At 37.8% G+C, this 21,952-nt stretch overlaps 1 protein-coding gene and 1 long non-coding RNA gene across 3 annotated transcripts; one reads left to right on the top strand and one right to left on the bottom strand.

The window, feature by feature from the left end:
• Positions 1 to 10,869: 10,869 nt before the first annotated feature.
• Positions 10,870 to 13,220, top strand: LOC136251468 (gamma-aminobutyric acid type B receptor subunit 2-like). The gene has a single exon (XM_066043919.1). The coding sequence runs from the start codon at positions 10,930 to 10,932 to the stop codon at positions 13,207 to 13,209; it is 2,280 nt and encodes a 759-aa protein (XP_065899991.1). The 5' UTR covers positions 10,870 to 10,929; the 3' UTR covers positions 13,210 to 13,220.
• A 7,543-nt stretch (positions 13,221 to 20,763) lies between these two features.
• LOC136251466 (uncharacterized) lies at positions 20,764 to 21,593 on the bottom strand. Of its 2 annotated transcripts, none has more exons than XR_010699103.1 (2): positions 21,290 to 21,593; positions 20,764 to 21,025 (listed from the first exon to the last, which is right to left on the bottom strand). It is a non-coding gene; the product is annotated as an uncharacterized lncRNA (long non-coding RNA). The 2 variants fall into 2 exon arrangements; XR_010699102.1 differs by having other exon boundaries at positions 20,764 to 21,014.
• Between the last annotated feature and the right edge of the window lie 359 nt (positions 21,594 to 21,952).

The raw sequence follows: 21,952 nt of genomic DNA, 5'->3' as shown, positions 1-21,952 counted from the left end.
CCTTAATGTGCAGGTAGCTGCTTAATACATTTGCATAAGTGTACAGTAACAATTTAAAATTGGCCTTATTGGAGTGGTGGCCTTTCTATACAGGTGGCCACTTTCCACTCTATTCCATCAAATTTTTAATTTGACGAGTAAGACAATGCATTGTGGTTTTAGAAGTGTACATTTTTCCAGCAAAGGCATTATTTATAGGTTCAAACATATAAAGGTGGCCTTTAAAGTGGCCATGCAGTAGTAGGCATTCACTTTCAGAGTATGATTCAGAGTGATATACAGTGTAACATATCTTAGCAGCTACCTTAAATGCCACCATTTTATAAAGGCCAGCTTAAAATAGAATATTTCTACTCTAATGCAACTATACGAAGCAGCTATCTAGGTATTAAGACCACGAAGCTTTGGATATCACTAAGACATGACATTTCGATTCCACTTTACATGTACATATGTATGAATAACTGTCGTTTGCATCCATTATACATGCGTATAAGATTGGAAACTATCATCATAATCTGTGGCCGAATATTATTGTACAGTAAGTAAAATTGAAAGAATACATTGGAATATCATTAGTTATACAGTAAATCCTTTATAAATATAGCTACCTCTATAATAAGACCACCTCTATTTTATAGGACACTGAACTTACAGCAATAACATAATCAGTGATTCTTTTATTAGGCAGCCTTATTATTGCTCCAACTTTCTTAGCTTTAAAAGTGGCTCTGTTAGTATGGTTTCAGTGTAGTGAGCCCTTGTCAATACAAACCCTAACTATTTTAATGCATAAAATGATTTTTGACATACCAATATAAGGTAACTTGCAATTGGTATTGGAAATTACACCAAAAAATACCATACAAACAGCAGTGATTACAAGGCTACACATTAACACTTATAACTCATGATCTACTATTGGTCCCAACTTTAAACTCACAGTGGTGAATGATGGGTGTTAAAGCAACATGTAAACCAAAAATAAATTTAATCAAAGAATATATATTTTTGAAAATTAAGATCAAAGAAAAAAGCTACATTTTTGTGGTTCGACTTTTTCCTTTGAGCAATTATAAAACATTATATATCAACTGAAAGTGAATTTAATAAGCATTTCAAAAATCTAAACCAGATGTTTCTACATCAATCACAAGCAAAGTTATGGTCATTTTATTGAAGACATGTAAGCAAAATAAAATTTTCAGCAGAAACTTTGAGTGGTCATAACTTAAAGGGAGACCTATGAAATGAGCCAGATTTTGGTGTGAGAAAGTTTCTTGAAAGGGGCCACGTTTGTGCCAAATTTCATGAAAATTGAAAGGGGTCCGGGTTTTTTTTTTGTTGATTTGGTATGGAATGACCCAAATGCATAGCTAGGAGATGACCTTAAAATCACAGTGGGTACAATTACTTGCAAAGTAGTAAAATCCCAACTTTGCAAATGTTAGCTATGTACAATAGACAGGGGACTAAATAAAATGGAGCTTTAGCTGTGGCCAAAAGGTTGGTTGACTGTGACCAAAAGGTTGAATCTACAACAAGCTGGAAGATTCATCCTTACTATACGGCAAGCCAATATAGTTACTCCTACCATACAGCAAGTCGCCAGATACACCCCCACCATACAGCAAGTTTGTAAGTTGTACATCTGGTCAGTAATATTCTTTACTAGTTGAGCCCCGAAGGGCAAACACAGTAGTGCATGAGGTGTTCACAACAAATATTGACTAATAATGAGTTTGTCCCATTAAAAATCGCTCTGGTCAAGGGTAAAAAACACTTCTAATTCTAAGAGGTATCATTTGGGTGTGGTTATGTACATACTTTATGCTTTAATTTCTGATAAAACTTTTGATAATTCTTAGCATTCTAAGCCAACTATTTGTGTTTCATATCTATAAATCACTGCTCTCATTTTGTGATTATTGAGCGAATTGACCCAACACTGAACTATGTTTCGCAAACAATGAAAAACTCCAAAAATACTTAAATGCATGTGTACCTGTGAAATGTATCTCGCAGCAATTTAAAACAAAATTCTATAAATCCCACAGTTCAAGAGTGTGTACTATTTCACCTCAGGCTAATTAATCTAGGAAACTCTTGGTAGAGTGGTAAAAAGTATTCGTTTACTGCCTTGTCTTTTAAAAGTAAGATGTTCTGCAACTTGAGAACAAACATAAGCTGTGTTTACCATGAGTCTAGGTGTACCCCTGATCGCTGGGAAGGTACACCTCTATGTACAGCATCCCTGTAAGGTACACCCATATCATGCAACAAATTAATCAGGAAGTGAGTGTTATCGAGTTGATATTAAAGCTTGGTGGAAGAGTTTTATTGAGTTGATATTAAAGCTACAGGGTGTAGTACAGGAACTTCAATCTCCACTGAGCTACAACAAGACCATCCATCCCAGGATGACATCAAATGTGGCTGTGGTAGGCATACTTTCAGCTTGCCATTTAGATGCTATTGTGGCAGCAAGTATATCTTATGTCTCAGTCACAACTACAGCAGTTTGTTCAGCTCCGCAGCTGACGGTCATGTATGTACACTAATGCAGGTAGGTAGCCTGTAGGGTACTATTAAGGTCTTATAGATAGTTACAAGACTTGGCACGCCACAGCCACGTGCTTGTTGTCTCGCATAAGCCAAGGAGATCCAGCATGGGGAGCCAGCAGATGGGTAATTCACCTAGACACTGCATGCATTTCATGGAAGATGGCATAAGAAATACATTCTGTAGAGGAGTATATGATACTGATGGAGATTAATATCAACTCAATAAAACTTTTCCAGCACTGCAAACAATTGGTGATACTGCTGCTTTTTAGCTGCCACTGCTGTCTATAGCATAGAATGATCTAGAACAGGCAGGCTGCTACATATGGTACTACCTCAAACCTGTTGTTGATACCTTCTAACGCATACCACAATGCAGTGATCAAGCTAACCCTATTGTTAGTTGTTTACAGACACCTTGCCTGCATAGTGCTTAACCTTAGTCCCATGGACTAATGTTGCTATGGCCACCTTCAAGTTAACACTGTTTAACCTTCGATTAAACTTGTATTAAGTAGTGACTGGTGCTCTGATTGGTGCACTGATTCAGGTACTGTATGTGAAATCTCACCTCGATGATCTTCGTCATTAATCACCAGTTACAGACACATGTTTACATCTGAGTTGGGAAGGCTAAGTAGTTACAGCAGTCCTAGCAACACCACTGACTCAGTCACTCCATGGAGCATGAATGGTTCAGGTCAGGTCAGCAGTGACCTGTTTGCGTGGAGCAAAGTCACACCGTGGCAGCCCTGTGACTATTGGAGCACTTGACCTAGCTATTTCGGAAGGCCAAGTGTTGCCATCTCATTGATTTTTTGAGTTTACAGTCGTTTTGTCCAGCATTTTTACCATCTGGTGCTGGGGGTGGTGGCAAGGGGTGCAGGCACCCCGGGAAAAAAAAAAGAAGCATGAATGGTTTCGTGCACGTGGCACAAGTATACGCAATTTTTACACATAAAGTTTCCGGTATAACGTCATATTGTGGTTAAAATAGTAATCACGTTATTATAGGGGAAAAAAAGGCATAATATAAGCCTATGAGTCCTGCTCATGTACAAAAAGAAAATAATCATTAGAGGTGATAATTATCAAATAAAATCTTAAAGCTATTTACAGAGTTAGTTGACACTATCACGTGATCCGTAGGATGTCTGTACATAGCTAACGAAACCCTTCGATTTTTAGCGTATGTGACTTCTAGTAAATTCGTGGAATCCCCTATTGTATGATAATCACCGTGACACTAATATATACCTTACCTGGGATTGGAAATGAAGATAATTAACATCAATCAACAGATTCACAAACTTGAAGCACCAGTTTCACACTGTAAGTTAGAGAATGTCCAAACGTGCTACTTAATAGCAACCCAGCAGCTGGAAAGAGATCAGATCATTAAAAAGTTATTGTTGACAATGTAGATACTTGAAATTGGTGAGAGATGGTTGCTAAAGAAATAGTCCAAGTAGCTATATATACTTATACCAATTCATGATTTGCATATGCAAGCTTTGGGTTGAAATCAACCACAATGAGCACGCAGCACTAAAAACCTTTAATTTCATATAGAGACTTGTACGATAGCATATGTATAAGATATGTAACATCAATTGCTATTACTTTGTGATTACAGCAATACATTGTTATAAAAATAAAAATGCAAGTCTTGTAACTATATTGAAAGGAAATGTTTCTGCAGGAGCAACTCCAGTACAGTTTGTCTTCTAATGTTAGCTATGTATCACCATGTTATCTTTTGTATATAGCTAACTTACAATCCACGATCATCTTAGCTAAAACTTCCTCAAAATATAACTCAACTGGAAATTCCTCAATTGTATATTTTGGATTGTTTCAATCCACAATCCACCCTGCAGGAAACAAAGTACTTGCATACACATCTTACCTTAAGGGATGGCAACACATTGCTTCACTCTATATGTAGTGCAACCTTTCTAAAGACTCAATATCAGGTGCATCAGTGAAGGAAGACTTAGGTAGAGGTGACAGCAGAAGCCGGAGACACCTTCAGTATACTGACACACCTCTCAGTGTGATGGAATCCCTTGGGTTTATGCTGAAAATGCTTTTACTGCTAAGCCTAACTTTTCTATTACCTCTCCTGTCATTTATAGAGTGGAAATAATATTCATTGCAAAACTTGTAGTTATAGCTAAAATGAAATATTTGCATGTGCTTCAAATAATTGAAAATTTCACTACACCAGTACAGGAAAATAGCTCTTAAAGGCATTCTCATTTGTGCCACACACTCTTTTTAAGGTTCTGCACATTATAATATATAATATATAATAATTTATTTGTATATGTATGAATTACTTGAAATACATCAGAAAGCAAGCTAACAATGTCTCTAAAAATGTCTGTGAACTCCAAACTGTATGGTACTACAAAAATGCTTACCTCATAGTCAGGTTCACATTGTCTTTTTTTGTTGTTGTCATATCAAAACTTGCTAGCTATTGGGAATTGTAAACCGAAGTGGTCAAAATAAATTTTTACATAGCATCAAGTTTTGCTATTAGTTCTTATGAATTATGTATCATAACAGTTAAAAATCAACTCCATGTCATTTTGGTAGTCTTAGCTTAGTCAAACCGGTTGGTTGAAAAACCTTGTTGACAGCCATCATTACTTGCCCTATGTAAATACGTGCATTTTGTACTAAATACAAAAAATGCAAGCATTAGCATCCATAATCTTTACAGGAGGACATTATACAAAACATTAAAGCCCTTGAATTGCTCTACACGATTCCGCCCCAAGTAATGCGCTAGCATTACCATAGTAACATTTATTTACTATTGATTACAACATAATATGCGCCCCCATGCATTTTATATTGGAGAATTTAATTACTCGGGTGGGAAAACCCCCGAAAAGCAACCTGTTACCTCAACCAAATTCACTAAAATTTGGTATCATTTTACGTGTCAAAATTTGCTGATTAAGAATCCACCCAAAGTAAGTGTCTAACCAATCATTATACCGGGTTACATTATAAAACATACGAAAAAAAAACAGGTTTTCCTGCTGTTTTATTACATATCTGAATGCGTAATTTGGCGATGCAAGGTTCTATCCTGCCTTTTCTCGTGGTCACTTCACAAACTCCTATATACCACTCGATTCGCCATTGATCAAGGATTCTGATGAGCCATATCAGATCTCCGTAAATTAAAGTATGCGGAAGTTATGGCGCCGTGTTTAATAGACGGTGTCATTTTCGCGTATATTTTATGTTACGGATTTTTATAATGTACGGTAAAAGTACGTGAAAACTATTTATACAAATGAATGAATACAAATACAAAGAGAAAAACAAGAGCAAACACTATATGACAGTCACCATTTAGACAGCTGGCAATTTAGTCTCAACCTAATTGGTGCTGTTCCTAACAAATGACCAAAATGGCCCTTTCGCTTTGAGGATCTAGATCCCTTAAACATCTGATTGCAGACCTCAGAAGTGAGAAGGACAGGCAGCACCACACCCACATTACAGCTGCATAATTTGTGTCCCACTTGTCAGATAGCAGGGAGGCAAGACGCCTGTAAAAAACTGTTGCTTCATTAACCATTCCTCCAGTGGCTGAGAAAATTAAAGGAGTAAAGGAGCTGTGTTCAACTTCATGGATACGAGCCTCATAAAAACGTTTCTTACTCAATTCATGTTTTCTGTAAATGCTCTTGGCATTGGTGGTTTGATTACTTGGAGCGTGAGGATTGCAAACTTTTACGTCAATGTAGGTTTTCTCACAGTGACCATCCCAAAAACCATTTGCTGAAATGTCAAGACGAGCTCCATCTTTGGTGTTTGAAGAAGCTAAAATAAACTGCTCACCAGTGACTGGTTGTAAATGGGGCTCCACTTCAACCTCATGACAGACCTCTGTAAGTAAACTAGCTGTCAAATCCCGAATCTCATTATGACAAATTGATGGAAAGCCACCCTTGGGGCATGTAAAGGAATGTTCAACAGAAAACATTGTGCCACAGGCACAATGTTGAGGGAGCCTGGCTGGATCCCAGCCATATCTAAGAGCAACTGCATCATGAAAAGTGGTTTTGTGTAAGCTGAAATTGTGTTCCTGCAATGGCAGAACAGTTAGCCAGTTCAAAGCTCCTTTTCAGAGGCCAATTCAATAGATTTCTTCAACTGGAACTGACTTCTTCTAATAAACTTGCTTTGCTGGAAGAAGTTGCAGAGAATTTCAAGCGATAAATTTCTTTTTTGATGGAAAATTGTTCACCTCGAATATCATTGGAGAAGGTACCAGTCTGAGATTATAGAAGGGATTGTAAAGGCTTGGTAAGTTTATTGGAGGCAGAAAACTCAAATGCACACATTTTGATGGGGTTGATAATACCCATGCCACCAATTTGAGTGGGGAGAGCCAACAAATCTCTCTAAATCACCAGGAGGTGAATGACCAGTTACCGAAGGAATGAAGGTGTGTCGAATACATTCCTCAAGTGGTGGAAAAAGATCATCTACATCAGGAATAGTACGAGCAATGAATAACCATTTGCTGATTAGTCCATGTGTAAAGGCAGAGTAAGCTGCATGGGGTTGGGTAATAGCAAACGATGATAGCAGATGTAACTCTTGAACCCAAGTTGAAATTTTACTGGAAACATACTGAGTGATGTAATTAGAAGAACCAATTGCCGCTCCAAGGTGAGGCCTCTCATCTGTGGTTATATTGACACAAGTATTAGCAAACAGCATTTGAGCATGTTTCAAGTACTGTTCTTGACAACAAGCCAAGTCTTGGAGGCACTAGGGAAGTAGCCAAAAGGTGGTCCAAGTGATGGTTCCACCACAAACGCAAATGTGAAATTTGTCCACAAGTACTAGCATCATCTGCATACCAAGCATGAATAACATTATTTGGCAATTTATGAAGTAGGGGTATGGTGGACAAGGCGTAGAAAGGCATAGCCAGAGGATCTCCCTGAGTGGTACCCTCATTGGAATAAATTACATCACCATCGACATGTAGTGGTGCTGGAAAACGATGTGTTGATAAGGATGGTTGAAAAGGCAGGACAAGTGTATTGGGTGTTTTGCAGAGATACTGCCCTATTAAGTGAATTGAAAGCATTGCTGGCATCCACAAGTAAAAAACCTTCGGAATTCTTATCACTGAAAACAGTTCTCATACAATGGATTGCAGCCTCAACTCCAGAAGATTGGCCAGCACAAATTGTAGAGAACCAGTAGCCTGTTGAATATCAGGTCCAATAATTGACAGAACAGCCTTGGCAATGATGCGTCTTACTACCTCTCCTACACCAATAGGATGGACCCCAGGAATTTTATTCAAAGCTATAAGTCTACAGACACAAGAGGCAGGATCAACAAAAGATGTGCACAGCCAACAAGCTAAGATAGCAATGGAACAACATAGTTTATCAGAGGCAGACTTAAAAGAAGTACACAAACGTCTCCAACCACATGCATCTACACCAGAAGGGCCTGCAGATCCTGAGGTGCGAAGACCTGCCGCACGAATCACAGGCCCATCCAATGCTTCAAACCATAGATAATGTACCCCCCTGGATTGGAAACTAGTAAGCGCCCCTGGTTACAGGCTGGTTTCGCACCCCCTTCAATAACAAGACAAGTTTCTCTGGGCGAAGCAAGACTCACCACTGGTAAAAGGTTCTTTCTCAAGATGTTTTGGAAGCCAACAGCAAGTTTCGAGGCAAATTGGCTCTTTATTGTGCGAACGGTAGAAGCGAAACTGAACACAAAGATCAGCTGGTTTGGACACATTCAAGGAAAACACCGAAACCCTGTACGCTACGCCTTTCGCACTCAGACCATACCATGGAGCATTATTTGATGACTTCATAGTATAAATTGTGTAGCAATGCTATTTAGAATCATAGAGAGAATGTACTTCCAATTTTGCCAAAAAATACCATCTCAAAAACCTACCAAAGAAGTTATGGGAAGGCATATTATTTAGCCGAAGCAATTCTTTATAGCATAGTTAACCTTGTGATACTTTCTTTTTCTACCTACAGCACTTAGTTTAGCCAAGAATGTGCTTCCAAAAAAGCATGTAATCTGCCATTGTAAGCCTTCTGACCAAGTGACGTGAAGTGGTCCAACTAACCAGGCCAATTATCATAACAACACCTCAAGTCATTCTCGTTACAAAATAAAGTCGTTCATGCCACCGTTCTGCTGTAAAAGGATTAAATTTTTTGAGACGCGAAACCAGCCTAAGGACACTGGTTCTTGTACAAAGTCTATGGGCGCACGGCGCAGTTTCCAATCCAGGGGGTATATTATTTATGTTCAAACATTATGGGATGAGACACTATAGCTAAGGAGGGATCCTAAAAGTTGACAAATGTTTTGAAATGGTTGTTGTCATTTCACCACAATGCGGAGGAACCACAGCTTTTTGACTTACATGAGTAGATCCGCTAATGTCTTAGCTTTCAATCAGCAGCATTTACACGGATAAAGAACGCTTCTATATCGTGCTCACAGAGCCCCAAACCTCAAGGGTGTGACATTCTACGAGATTCGCTCTTGAAACTTAGACGATCATACACTGCAGGTAGTTTTAAGCATAGGCTTAAACATTTTCTGTTTTGTAAATAGCTATATCATTTCTTATTTGTAATTTGTTTTGATTGTGTATATGTAGCTATGTATGTTCTGCGTATGTATGTATGCTCTGTATGTGTATATGTATGTATGTTCTGTGTTGGGGACCACCTAGTACAGGCTTACTAGCCTTTTGTGGAACCCTTCTTTGGAAAAATTGAAAATAAATAATAAAAAACTAGTAAAACAACAGTACAACTCTTACCATAGACATGAACAGGATTTCTCACTATGGCATAGTGAGAACTCCTGTTCATGTTCGCTTCTAGAAGGCTTATCTGCCAATTCTCTTCGTTCTCCTTTGGCCAGTTGAAGCCATACTGATCAAAGGTAAGGTAAATGAGGGTAATTCCGGACACTCTTTGATAAAATCACTCTAACACTGAACTCACAACGAGTTAGCACAAACTCTAGGAATCGTTTTAAAGCCTATCTTATGGTGCATCTGCAGTACAAATTTCGTTTCGATACAATTAACTGCTGAGGAGTTATGAGAGGAAATTTAACAACGTGTAAAAATACAACATGCGGCTAATTCCGGACACTTTGAATAACAAACAAGTAGCGCCTTCTATAGGTTACCAATCCTCTTTAAAAGTATAGAGACTAAAGTACCACTCATCTGTAGCTTATAAATCAAGTAGAAAGTTCATACCCTTTGGGAGGAAGCAGCAGTGCAGTGGCGGATCTAGGATTTTTAAAAGGGGTTTCTGAAAGTTGGTGTAGCTGAATAAGGCATCTAATGACACTTCTCCAGAAAAATTGAGATTTTAGAAGCTCTGAGATTGGATTTTAGGCTACTTTTAGTTAGCGATTAGCTACAAGAAATCCAATGCTTTAAACTGTAAATACTATAGCTAACTAGCTATAGGGCAAAAATGGTGACTATAAGCTGTAGCTTTGATTGCTCTATTAGAGTAGTTACTTGACTGCTCTATTAGAGTATCTCGATTGTTTTTACTGCAGTGGGAGATGAAAAATGAAGTGTTGCTGAGGGTTTAATAGCTATAAATGGTGTTAGTTAAGTGCAGCTGCATGCTACTGAAATACACTGGTATTATAGTTGTTTGATATTACAAATTGTCAGTACAACAATGTTTATGTATTTAGACTTGCACATAGCTAAATTTAAAGATTCGCCACTGCAGTGCATATTTTAAAAAGTTTATGCAATTCGCGAATATTTTCTTTGTATTTCAATAGAACAGCTGCTGAAAAATTGACTGCCACTCAACCTGTGCTACATAGATTATTATGATTTTTAGTATGCAATTACCATACATCTTTGAAAATTGAAAATATGAACTTGGGCTGTCTGGTTAGATAAACATTTTCAAAGTTTTTGAACAAAAATACTCGTGATTACGCTACAAATTCGTGTCAAACTTCGCAATGGAATAACGGATTCGCTTCAATTTGGTTTGTAGATAGGTCATAGTACACTATACATTAGCATACCAAATTATAGGCCCAGGGATTCTACCATTGTTGAGAACGACATAAGTGTCCGGAATTAGCCGCTGTCCGGAATTACCCGCACTTACCTTAATGTTTTGATTATTGCAATGCTGACGGCTCGCGCTTTTTGCATTTCTTCGGTTTCCAATCCGTGTAAAGTATATTGTTATCATCTATGCACATACCGGAAAAAATATTGCAATAATTAAAACCCTGTTAGAACGCCCAAACATTGTTCAGTTCAGCAACACAATGAGTCTACTAAACCGTCTAGTTGGTAAATTAGTCATGGTTGCTACTGTGCTTGCGCAGTGTACCAGTGCTGATGAACGAGAAATAAGGACTAATGGAGTTACTCCATTACAAATACTTGGTTTGTTCCCTGATCGAGAGTCACCTTGGAACGGAGAATATGTCATACCAGCTGCGAGGTTGGCTATAGACGAAATAAACAGAAATGACAGTATTTTACCTGGATATGTGTTGGAGTTGATAGAAGCTAACTCAGGTTGTGATCGTGATCGTGGAGTCCGCGAGTTTGTGAGTTATGCTCTGCACAGTGCACACAAACCAGTGGCCATTCTAGGAGCAGCTTGTTCTAGTTCTACAATTGCTATTGCCTCCATTGCTGGAAGAGACGATGTTCGCCTTCCGCAAGTGTCCTACGGAGCAACCTCACCTTTTTTATCGCTCACCAGCTCATATCCTTACTTCTATCGAGCAGTGTATAGCGATGGAACTACTTCTGAAGCAATAATTTCCTTGCTTGATACATTCAACTGGAAACGTTATGGTCTACTCAGAGTTGGATTTGACGAAACTTGGATAGAACATTCTGTGTCTACCCTACGAGCTGGTATCCAGTACCGCATTGATGGTGCAGAAGAGGTGTTCACTGGTAGTATTGGACAGCCCGGAGATGTCCAATTCATTGATCTAAATGATATCCGTTCATCTGGTATGAGAATTGGTATACTGGCAGCTGGTAGGGAAGTAGGTCGTGATTTGATGTGTTACCTTTACCGTCAAAAGCTTGTATACCCTCATATCATATGGATACTCTATGATGTATGTGTCTTGTTCAACAGATCAGTAGGTGAATATTGCAAAGGTAATGATGAATTTCAACAAGCAATAGAAGGAAGTATTTGTCTGGGCTACAAACTGACTACCTCTGACAATACCATCAGTGTCACTGGCAAAACATTTGATCAATACTATGAGTCCTATGTTAATGAATCAATAAAATATGCTGAGGAGAAAAAAGACAATTATAGCTCGTCACTGCTGAATGATTGGGCCACACTTGGTTATGATTCCATGTGGACATTGGGTCTGGCACTGCACAAAGCTGAAGAAAGACTGTCCCAATTTAATTTAAGTTTCGCTAGTAACTTCACATTAGGAAATTCAGCTATTTCTGGAACAATAGTAGAAGGATTAGGTGATGTTTCTTTCGCAGGTGCTTCTGGACAAGTCTTGTTTGATGAGGCACATAAAAGACAACTCACTATAAAATTTATTCAGCCCCAAAGATCTGGAGTCCTTAATACAATTGGTCTGTATCATCCTCCAATCAATGGTTCAGAGCAGGGAAATTTGTCTGTTTATAAAACAATGTTGTTGTGGTCGCTTGATGATCCTCCCCCAGATGAGTTCCCTACAGAAACGATGTTAGCTCAGACATGGGCTGGTATACTGATGTTGCTATTTTTAGTAGTAGGATTTGTGTGGAACAGTTTCTCAATGCTGGTCAACTTCCGTTATCAACAGTTCTACACAATCAAAGCATCAAGCCCTCAACTCAATTACATGATATTTGCTGGTAATAATTTACTACTGTTAAGTGGAGTACTACTTGCAATTAGAGCAATAGTAGAACACGATATGGTGACATTCTCTACTCTATGCCAGATAACACAATGGCTGTTTGATCTTGGACTGTTACTAGTTCTCAATACAACATTATTGAAGAGTTGGAGGATTTACCGGATATTTCACTCTTTTAGACAAAAGCCTGGAAAGTTGATTACAGACAATGCTTTTATCATTGCCTCCATTAGTTGGATATTAATCAACACAACTTATCACATTGTGTTTGCACTTGTTAATAAGACTAACATTGTAAAGGAAAAGTTACTGCCTGTAGAAGACGATGAACTTAGTCAAAAGGTAGTAGTATATTGTCTACCATCTGATCTGATTGGATTATTCTATATTCCACATATTGTGATGGCTGTCACTTTGTGCTTGTTGGCCTTCTTGATTCGTCAAGTCCACCACAAACAATTTAATGATGCTAAAAACGTTGGATTGTTTTTCTACACAACTATACCAATAGCTACAATCTGTTTAACTTTATCAGCTTTGCTTTCTCCAGTAAATGGTATTTACAACCTGGCAACAGTGTCATTAATACTGGACTGTACTGCTGTTTGCTGTGTTGTCTTCATGTGTCAGTTGACTCTGTTTGTACCAAAAATGTTACCACTTTTTAGACAATTGTACTCTCAAAGTTTATTATTAAATTAATTGTTACTTGACTTGTACTGCAATCTGGACTGTTACAGTTGTGAAGTAGCTACAGTGGCTACATGCACACGTTCATGTACCTGCAAACCAGTAGGCCATTAGTTTGCTAGAGTGACTATTGTGTGTAATATTATCTGTTATGTTGAGGGTGTAATTCTCTGTCCATTAGTTTGCTTAGTGAACTAACAGTGACACAAGTGTTGGTTTTGGCATTCATAAGGGCGAGGACCGTTGGCTGTAGTGATTACAAACCCTATGTTGAATAGAGGAGTAATCTAACACAATACAGAACCTCTACAAATGATTCTGTTTAAGTACAGGGATTCCATCAGACATTTAGCTACACTGGAATTGTAATGAATTAAACAATCTTCATGTACATATGGAGTATACTGCAGAGCAATTCCCTTTGAATTAGACAAATCATTATAGAGTTTCTGTATTGTGTTAATTCTCTCATTTATTTAGGGCTATAGATTACAACTCTGCATGGTGCATGCAGTATAATTAAGTTGATGTTATTGTAAGGAATGCCTTAATTATGTTATTGCACTAGTGACGGAATTTCCAGTGTACTGCTGGACTCTTAGAATGGCAATAATGATGTGTGAGTTACCATGTTACACTAATTATAATGATGTGTTGGTGTTACACTACATTTGACACATCATAGACAGTCATAACATCGTAGACAGTCATCAAAGTATTCACACTTCTATATGCACTTTGTATAGACTGCTCACTGCTTGCTATAAAAGGATGTTACTTTTGTAACAAGGAAAATGGGGGAGGGTTATAGAAACCTTCTTTGATATTCTGAACACTAAGCATGCTAATAGCATCATTTGCTTTAAAAATGTGTTGTACCATCACCCATGCAGCGTGGCCTAGTCAAGTGTATATCGACTATATCAGTACACAAAGTTGGGGTTGTTACTTCAAAGTATTACTAGTTGTGGCTCATTAACTATTATTCTGCTTGGGTGCTATTCCTCACCAAGGATACCAGCTGGTGCTGGTGTATTATACATAAACTTTCCCAAATGTTAGCTAATATACGAAGTGGTCATTTTATTGTCACTGTACAACTATCTCATACTATCACTATGTAACTATGGCAATTAATATTCCTTTTGGACAGTTATAATTAGTTACTAGGGATGGAACATGCTATAAACATTTAGCTACTATTACCCCAACTCTGGTTACACAATATTTGTTGTAGAAGGCGAAATCCTTGTAAATACTTTTGCTTGCATGCCTGGAAGTTACAACAAACTGCTGATTTTCAACATATCAGTATATTTACATGTTAGGATATGTTGTTATACAATTCCCTTGGATCACAAATGACCCATGTGAACTCAGTGCTTTTATTGGTGTTAACTGCTGACTAGTGAAGCCTGACGTAAAGTACTGGCAACTAGCAAGCCAATGACAAATAACATCAGCTGACTGGCCATTATAACTTTTGACTCTGGGAATGCGATGATCATCCTTGTACTCAAAACATGTGACTTCAGATGACATCAACTGATTGGACTACATCATGCTATCATTATGACAGACATGCAGTGCCCACAATTGAGGTGAAAGAGACTCATAAAGTTTGGCAAAGAAAGAGCCATACATGCAGATCTAATGCCTGAGCTGAAATGTAATGATCTCTTGTTGTTCCAACTTGACCTTATTGAAATTCCATATGTTGTTCTAAAAGTACTAAAGTTCTTTTTATGCTTAGACATTAGAGCAGGGGATATTATTTACTGGCAACGCAGACTTTTCCTTATAATTTTTTTATGTTGCCATAAATTATATTTTGTATTTAGTCCAAGATATTCTGAGCACTAATAGATTCTACCTTACAGTTGAACACAAGGTCACAGCCTAGTAATAGTACATAAAATATATTAAAAACTTCCTACACACTACTTTAGTAGCTACTGTGACTGCTCTAATTACAGTATCTCGATCGAGACGCACGCCGCGATAATTAAAACATTTAATTGTTACGCAATCATTTTTCAAAGGGGGTTTCCGTGGAAACCAATGAAACCCCCCTGGATCCGCCACTGACCTGGTGTATAAGGGTTCCACCTAGCTACACAGATCTCACAATACCATTGGAGTTGTTGTTTGGTAACAACTAGCTGCTTCACACTTTTATCGTGATCAAATAATGCATTAATATGATGTGGGAAGTTGTATTTATGTCAATATAATTTATGTCAATGTAAACAATGTAGCTTTTATGTCATTTTTATGGTCATGAAGACACACCAATGTAGCTATGTTACAGGCCGTGTGACTTGAAACAAGTTCTTATAAACACCATGCATAACCCACACATGGCCTTGTACGTGTAAGACAACATTGAAAATAGATATTTTTTGAAGTTTAAAGGTACTATATGTAGCCTGTAAAGTGTAGATGGTCCAGTGATGGTATATTTGTTGCAGTTGTTGTTAGGTATGTGACCTAGTGTTTGGCAGCACTAAAATTAATTTGCAAGTGACATATGCGGTATTTGAAATTATTAGAGATTATCCGAAAAAGCGCCTACTCCGAAAAAGGAGTAGGGGCTTATAATCTCTAATCGATAAGCACCGTAACGGAGAAAAAGCGGTCTGGCCACGCGAGACTAGGTTGACCCGACCTGGTGGTGAACACCTAAAATGTCACATTTTGTGCATTGGTACATCATGACACCTTAACTATTACGTTGTTTACCAGTGTCTGGATGGCCAGCCGCTATTGCTATCACTTTCACTAACACAGCAGTAATGACTACTAGACAAAATGCTATCCTTGTACTGGCAAACAAGGCAATTACTGTTGTCAACGCTTCGCACCTGTTCAACCCTGATAACCACCTGCGGCTAACCAGAAACATTAATTTGTAACCTTGAAGGCTTCCATAGCCTGTTGTTCAATAATACCACTTTTTTCGAGTTGTTTTCATCATCGTATTTCAACGTAGCGCAATCACAATTATTGTCAGTGGCCCCATTCAAAATGGCGGAAGACTGTTGCTATGACAGGAATGTGTCTATTGGTTTAAGTTACTTAACAAGGGGTAGTCACTCCTATACTTCCGGTAGAAACACTTGCGACCGGGATCAAAATGCAATCAAAGGATCAAAGCCAGAATTTTGTTGCTATCAAGGGATCAAGAAGACAAATCAACGGATGTCAAGAGATCAAGACCTTATAATTGAAATGACGATCAAGGCGCAGCCTTGAGGAATTCAGTACATAATTGGAAGCTAGGAATCATATATCTTTATTAACTAGACAGTATCGTTTATGACTAACACTAGTCACTATATAGATAAGTAAAATCTTGTGCTCACACTAACTATAAGCTGCTATGCTTGTACCCTGTACGTGGGAACTTGTCTCACGAGATCAGCTCAGTAGCTATTATATATGCGATTATCCTATACCCTGTACCCTATACCCGTGGCTATATGGAAAGGGTGATAGTTTTGCTGCACCTAAACAAACGGATGCGTTCATAAACTTTGGAGATTTAACTCTTCCAACATTACACAGTAGCTATACTCGTGGAGTAGTGGAAACTGAATTGGTGCAGTTGTTCCCAAACATATCTCGGAGGGGCCTCAAATTGAATCTGTGGTACGTAGACGATCTAGCAGGCCTGAGAAGATAAGCATAGCTAATCATACAGACACATGCAGTCAGCATGAAAATTGGCTAGCTTAGACAGCTAGCTGTAAACGAATAGCCATTTTGCTTGTTTGGTTGTGCCATACAGTCATTTAATCAGTCACTGTCGGCTTTAGGTTCACGATGTACGTAGCTATCCGAGAGTAGTTATCGAAGGTCTACTCAGCTCCAGTTAAGCAACCATCGCTTTCAAGAGCCTTTCAGTTTTCAGTAACCATGCACTATTATTAACTCTTGGTATTGCACTGAATTTGCTATATAGCTGTTAGCTAATTGCTCTATTGTGAGGTGCATAGCTAAAACCTAGTGTACAGTTATTCATATAGATACATGAGCTGTTTATGCTGAGCCTTGGTCTATTCCCTAGCCAAGGGGTCACAAGCTTAGCATTGTAGCTATAGGTGCACATGCAGATTTCAAAATCTTTCTATAGGTGTTGATTTTTCACTTCAAAGGATTTTGCGATTATACTCTATACCTGGCAGATTTAGCAGATCACTTATAGGAGGAGAACTCCTAAGAAAAAACATTAATATAATTGTACCAGTTGTTATATATATTATGTGCTGCATGGTGCATATATGCATGCTGAATGAATTCATTTTATGATTCGTTCTGGGCCCAAATAAATACAAAGCAGCAACAACATCTTTGTCTATTTAGCTATAAACTCAGTACATGCAGGCTATAGCTATACCCTTTTGAAACCAGGATGGAGGGAAACCTTCTAAAACCAGGAGAGAAACCTTCTAAAACTAGGAGGGAAACCTTAGACATAACATGAATATAATTAAATCCCAGTAATTGTTTGCGTGAGTGCTTTCTTTCATGATCATGAGTTGTCCAGTGCCCAAAACCTTACACAATATTAATGTAGGTATATATATATATATAAATGGTGGGGAATCTTAGGAGGAAAACATGAATATACATATATAATGATAACTGTATCATGCAGCACATTCTCATGTCAATTTAAGCACCCGAATAATTACAAAGTAGCTCACTGCAATATCGTATCAATGAGTGCTGGTATCAATGCCAGTACTTTTCAATATATATGATGTGGAAATCCTCAAAACATGAAGCTAGCTCACCCCTTGAGGCACTTTAATCAAAGATTTTCTGCATTTTTAGTTCTGTGTTGCCTTCAAGGTGCCTGACTAGTAGAGTTGATAGGGAATGAAGTACCAGCCACATTCTTGCTCATGTAGTATACTTCATCAATTTTGTGTAGGTATAAGTAGTAACAGTGATTGGTGTAAGCTAAATGAAATATATTCCTGAATTTTAACAGCATGGCCATTGCTCTTTACCTCAAGTGAAATAAATGTTTACCTATACAGTCATATATCACTATTGAAAGTAATGGAGACCTACAAGAAGCATTGACTTCCTTCATGGAAGCTGCTGAGAACAGCAAACTACCTGAGTACCACACATTACACATTTGAACAGCAATTACAGCAACATTTTCCTTATCCTGGAGATGCGATTCCGTTTGGATACTGTGGTGCGAAATTTCAATGTATTCCTCCCCTGGCTGCACCAGCAGCACTTAATATAGCTCAGAAGATATTGAATCTGGATCAACAATCTGGATCAACAATCTGGATCAATTTATTTCTTCAGAAATCATGTTTTTATTAAAAATTTGGTTGGCTGTTGCCTTTTGATGTCAACTCTCTACAACAAAACATATACCAGCTGGCTGGACACACCATTATTTTATCAAGGAAACCACTTTACATACTGATAAGGTGGAATGGACAAAACTATGTTTATGATGGGCTCAGAGATATACAGAAATGACTAGTTCCTTGTTTTAAAAAAAATTGCTAAAAGACAGTCAGGATCCTATGCGTATTACCTTCTAATTTGACAAGACTATACATGTTGCAGGCATACACTCAATGATTAATTTTCATTTAGAATGCATAACTATGTAAGCGAGGGGTGTACAGATTGAATGATTTTGCTTGGTTTCACTGATTTTGACAGATTTCAACATCATTCTGCAAGATTTACCAGAACAGATTTTACAACAGATAAGAAGCCCCCTAAAAGTAGGAGGAACAAAACCACGACAACTTATGAATCTGATAAACCACCTAACTGAACTACAAGTTGTGTTTGCAGTGCAGCTAGCTATAGTACGTTCACGTTGAGCTGAATCCTCAAAAGCATTTAATAACTCATGGATGCAATTACACATGATCTTGAAATTTGGCTCATTTGTAGTACTGCTTGATCCGCTAAAAATATTTTGAAATCTTTTTGTTCAAATGTTTGACATAATATTTACGGCCAATCAAAATTTTCACAATACATTTCCTATGGGGAAGCCATATAAGTACAGTGTCCATTACAGCTGTTTCCCGAACTTGTAATGGAGCCAAACTGTACATGTCTGTTGTTGACACCTTTGCTGTTACCAATAATCATCTGGTTGGCTGAAATGTTAACTATGTTGAGAAAAAATCCACTTTTAACTTTTAGCTGTTTTTCAGGATTCAGCTCAACGTGAACATACTATAGAAAAGGTCTATACTTCCACTCTTTAAATAACAAGTGTAGATCAATCAAATTCATGAGAGAAACCTCCTAAAAGCAGGAGGGAAACCCAGGAGGAACAAAACCACAACAACTTATGAAGCTGATTAACCACCTAACTGAATTACATTACATATAAAGTTACCTAAAGTTGTGTTTGCAGTGCAGCTAGCTAGAAAAAGTCTATACTTCCACTCTTTAAATAACAAGTGTAGATCAATCAAATTCATGAGAGAAACCTCAGGAGGGAAACCTCCTAAAAGCAGGAGGAACAAACCCACAACAACTTATGAAGCTGATTAACCACCTAACTGAACCACATTACATATAAAGTATGCAGTACAGCTAACTATAAAATTTAGTCTATATGTACTTCTGCACTTTGAATATCAAAGTAGAGCAATCAAATTCATGAGAGAACCTCGGAGAGAAACCTCCTAAAAGCAGGAGAAACAAAACCACAACAATTTATGAAGCTAATACAAACAGTGATGCACAGCACCTTCACACATTGTTTCCTAGGGTGCAATAGCTAATTATTTATCAGAAATGTATTGTGCATGTGCAGCCACTATGTACCCAGCTAAATACTTTGACAGAAAAGAACATGATAAGTGCTCAATTTTTTCAAATTTGCATGTCTTGAAAAAATTGTAAAGTCAGGACACTCACAGATAAACATTATAAGGCAGTAGTTCATTCACTTTCTTTTCATAGTTGAAACTTTGTGTTGTACGTACAGCATGAGGTCACCATAGGGAGAAAGGTATTAGCTATATACAGTGCAAAACTGTTCACAAAATAACCCGGACAAAATTATCATGTGTCTACTTATAGGCAATTACTTTATAGCTATACAATTGAAACAGATAAGTAGCCTGAATGCATTTCGCTGCATTAATAGGCATTTGTCATGACAATACCATCCTAGTACCCTTTAAATAACCATAGTCGAGAGTTGATCTACCTTGCTATCCAAAACATAGTAATATGCATCTCTGGCATCTGAGCAGGTGAAATAATTATGCTATATTAGCAAATGTACACCTTGTGCTCGTGTTGTTTAAATGGTCTCCCTCCTGCTTTTAACGTTTTCTTTATCTGCAGAATAATAATATTATTGAAATTCTTGGTGATAAACAATTCAACCTGTATACCATTATCCCCTTATAGTAAGTGTGCATGCACAGTTCTGAATTATACGCTTTTATGTAATATTGGTATAAGCAATCTATTATTGGTGTTACTACAATCACATCCGAACGTGTCTTAACTCCAGGCACTGCAGGTGATTATATACTTGTCAGTGTATACTTGTCAGTGTGTATGGCATTAGTATAATGAAATTATCATCCCCAATTGTAAATTATAGGTAAAATTGCTACAACTACAATGAAATTAATAACTCTATAGCTTCATAGATAATGTCACACTTGTTTAAAATTTCACATATATCACCAAGGCGATCTTGCGGACCTTCAACAGTATAACTGTGACATCCATAGCATGGTATCTGTAGCTTACACTATCATCAGCTGAAGGGCACATGGAGTATTCTGACCCTATACAAATACTATAAAGGGAACATATACATGCATGGCACACGTGCAATTGCTCTGCTACAGTGTTCATGAGCAAAACTGTACAGGTATACAACTCGGCCAATATAATTAGCTACACTCAGTAAACAGCAAAGTCAACAAGTGTAGCTATGATATTCTAACGACTGATTCAAGTCAGTATATAGAATATGATGCATGTCAATTAACTGTATAGCCTATATAGCTAGCTATATAGGATTATTATAGGTATACTGAGATACACAAGTAAGCCTGACCTTTTGCTAGTTGTAATACCGCCTATCTTTAAAATCTCAGTCACTGCAATTGCAGCTTTCTTTCCTAAATGTCCAGGCCAAGAGGTAGAACGCGCCACGGTACGAGGACTGAATTGGCATCGCAGCTTCTTGAACTAAATCTACAAGAGCATGCAGCCTTACTATTCAAATCTGCGTAATCCAGGATAAACGTATAGTTGCAATAAAACACACTAGTTCTTCAGACGGGTAAAGCAGAACGTCAGGATGGTCCACTGTCACACAGCGACTAAATTGCAGGCTGGTGACGCTGGTCGTGGCTTAATTTGTGGTTAACATCAAGGATCAAGAAAGTGTGGAGCGGAAATCAAAGGATCAAGGCAAGATTTAGAAAGCAATCAAGACATCAAGAAGGTTTTTTAACGATCAAAAGTTTTGATCCCGGTCGCAAGTGTTTCAACCGGAAGTATAGAAGTGATTACCCCTTGCTTAACACTTGCAGCTTCGTGGGTATATGTGTTTACCTTCTATCACTTCCCATGAAGCTATAAGAGTTAAGTAACTCAAGCTATATCATGTATATATTCATGTAGGTAGTAATGCAGTTTCTTGAAAGCGACAGGCTGCTGATTCTTAGTCTGGCACGGCCCCCCCTTCAATTAGAGATTAATCTCTAATCGAAGG

This window comes from Dysidea avara, chromosome 3 (assembly GCF_963678975.1).
Source record: "Dysidea avara chromosome 3, odDysAvar1.4, whole genome shotgun sequence".
NCBI lineage: Eukaryota > Metazoa > Porifera > Demospongiae > Dictyoceratida > Dysideidae > Dysidea > Dysidea avara.
Note: the sequence above shows the minus strand (reverse complement) of the source record. Positions and strands in the feature narration are given on the sequence as shown.

What these genes read in the sequence shown, in the direction of transcription:
- LOC136251468 (XM_066043919.1), top strand. Translation starts at nt 10,930, where the DNA reads ATGAGTCTACTAAACCGTCTAGTTGGTAAATTAGTCATGGTTGCTACT.